The sequence below is a fragment of the Priapulus caudatus genome, unplaced genomic scaffold, assembly GCF_000485595.1.
Source record: "Priapulus caudatus unplaced genomic scaffold, Priapulus_caudatus-5.0.1 Scaffold409, whole genome shotgun sequence".
In the NCBI taxonomy this organism is placed as follows: domain Eukaryota; kingdom Metazoa; phylum Priapulida; class Priapulimorpha; order Priapulimorphida; family Priapulidae; genus Priapulus; species Priapulus caudatus.
In genome coordinates, this window is record NW_014577470.1 from 143,509 (window position 1) to 144,993 (window position 1,485).

At 44.4% G+C, this 1,485-nt stretch overlaps 1 protein-coding gene across 1 annotated transcript in view; it reads left to right on the forward strand.

The window, feature by feature from the left end:
• The window catches only part of LOC106810084 (relaxin receptor 2-like), a 36,782-nt gene that overhangs the window by 18,445 nt on the left and 16,852 nt on the right, over positions 1-1,485 (forward strand). The window contains exon 5 of the mRNA XM_014813358.1: positions 986-1,035. Coding sequence (XP_014668844.1) covers positions 986-1,035 — 50 coding nt within the window. The remainder of the gene's footprint in view (positions 1-985; positions 1,036-1,485) is intronic.

Sequence of the window (1,485 nt, forward strand, 5' to 3'; positions counted from 1 at the left end):
CACACACACACACACACACACACACACACACACACACACACACACACACACACACACACCACTCATCTCCTTACTGAAGCGGCCGCATAGTGAAAAACTTAAAACTTCTACTAATTACACGCCGAGCGAATTTAAAACTTAAATGCGAAAAAAAGGCCGCTTAATTACGAATGTTCGTCAATGTTATCAGATGGGCTCAATCGGGGCATCATGGATAGCACTTGCACCCAGCCGAGATAAACTCAGTTAGTACGATCCACTGGGAAATTTCTTTACAATCTTTTTAAAATTCGTTTAAAACAGAAAACCGATTAGTTTTCTTTCAGTGTGCATATGGCGTAGCGAGTAAAATTTGCTCGGTCGAATTTATTTTTCGCTCTGCATCGTTTTGTTTATTTCGTATCGGATGGATGTATAATAGTAACACCGTCAAAAATATATTGTTCTGAGCAATCCAAGTTTCAATACAACATTAGCCATGCGTCACGACGTTTTGCAATGCATTTAATAAGAAACAACACGGCCTGGGCAGATGGGTTATTTTAGCAGGGCGTATCGCCAGCCACGGTGCATTTGATAAAAGATTACTCATCCGAAGTAAAACAATCAATCTGCAGGAAATATTAATGCATAAACTCGCGCACCAGAACCGGTGAACGTAGGAGCGTAAGCGCGTACCTGCCCCCGGGGGACAGAGCGTGCAGAAATATATATCTCTTATATTATGCATATCTGTGTCTCGCATACACGGGAGCTGGATATAAGACTACAAAAAAACATTATAACAACTTCTTAACGAGGCGAATGCCGACGAATTCGCAAGCTGTTCGCGTTACTATAGAAACGCCGACGATAGGTGGCTGAGCAATCGTCCAATGGCACGACTGCGATTTTTACGTGACATTATTATCGATGTCACGATCGTTACGATTGTTCTTTTTCAAATCTCACGTTTTCCTTCCTGTTTTTATTTACGCTTACATAGGTTCCTGCAGGACAATGACTTAGAAGATCTTCAGCCAGGAACCTTTGACGGTCTGTCCAGCCTCAGATGGTTGTAAGTGCTTACTGATGGGTAGATAATGTTATCATTGCATTATTGTCTTATTGTGTATAGTACGGTTGTGATATATTTCTAAACAATATAATGCAACAAGAACTGATATCTCAATCTTCATTATTATCATCATCATCGTCGTCATCGTCATCGTCATCGTCATCATCACCATCATCATCATCATCACCATCATCCTCATCACACACACAATATCTCCACTACCGCTACTCCTGCTGTCGTGGTCGTGGCCTGCGGCCGTCGCCGCCGCCGCCACCACCACCACCACCACCACCACCACCACCACCACCACCACCACCACAACCACCACCACCACCACCATCATCACCACCACCACAACCACCACCCCCACCACCTCCACCATCACCACCATCACCACCACAACCACCACAACCACCACACCCACCACC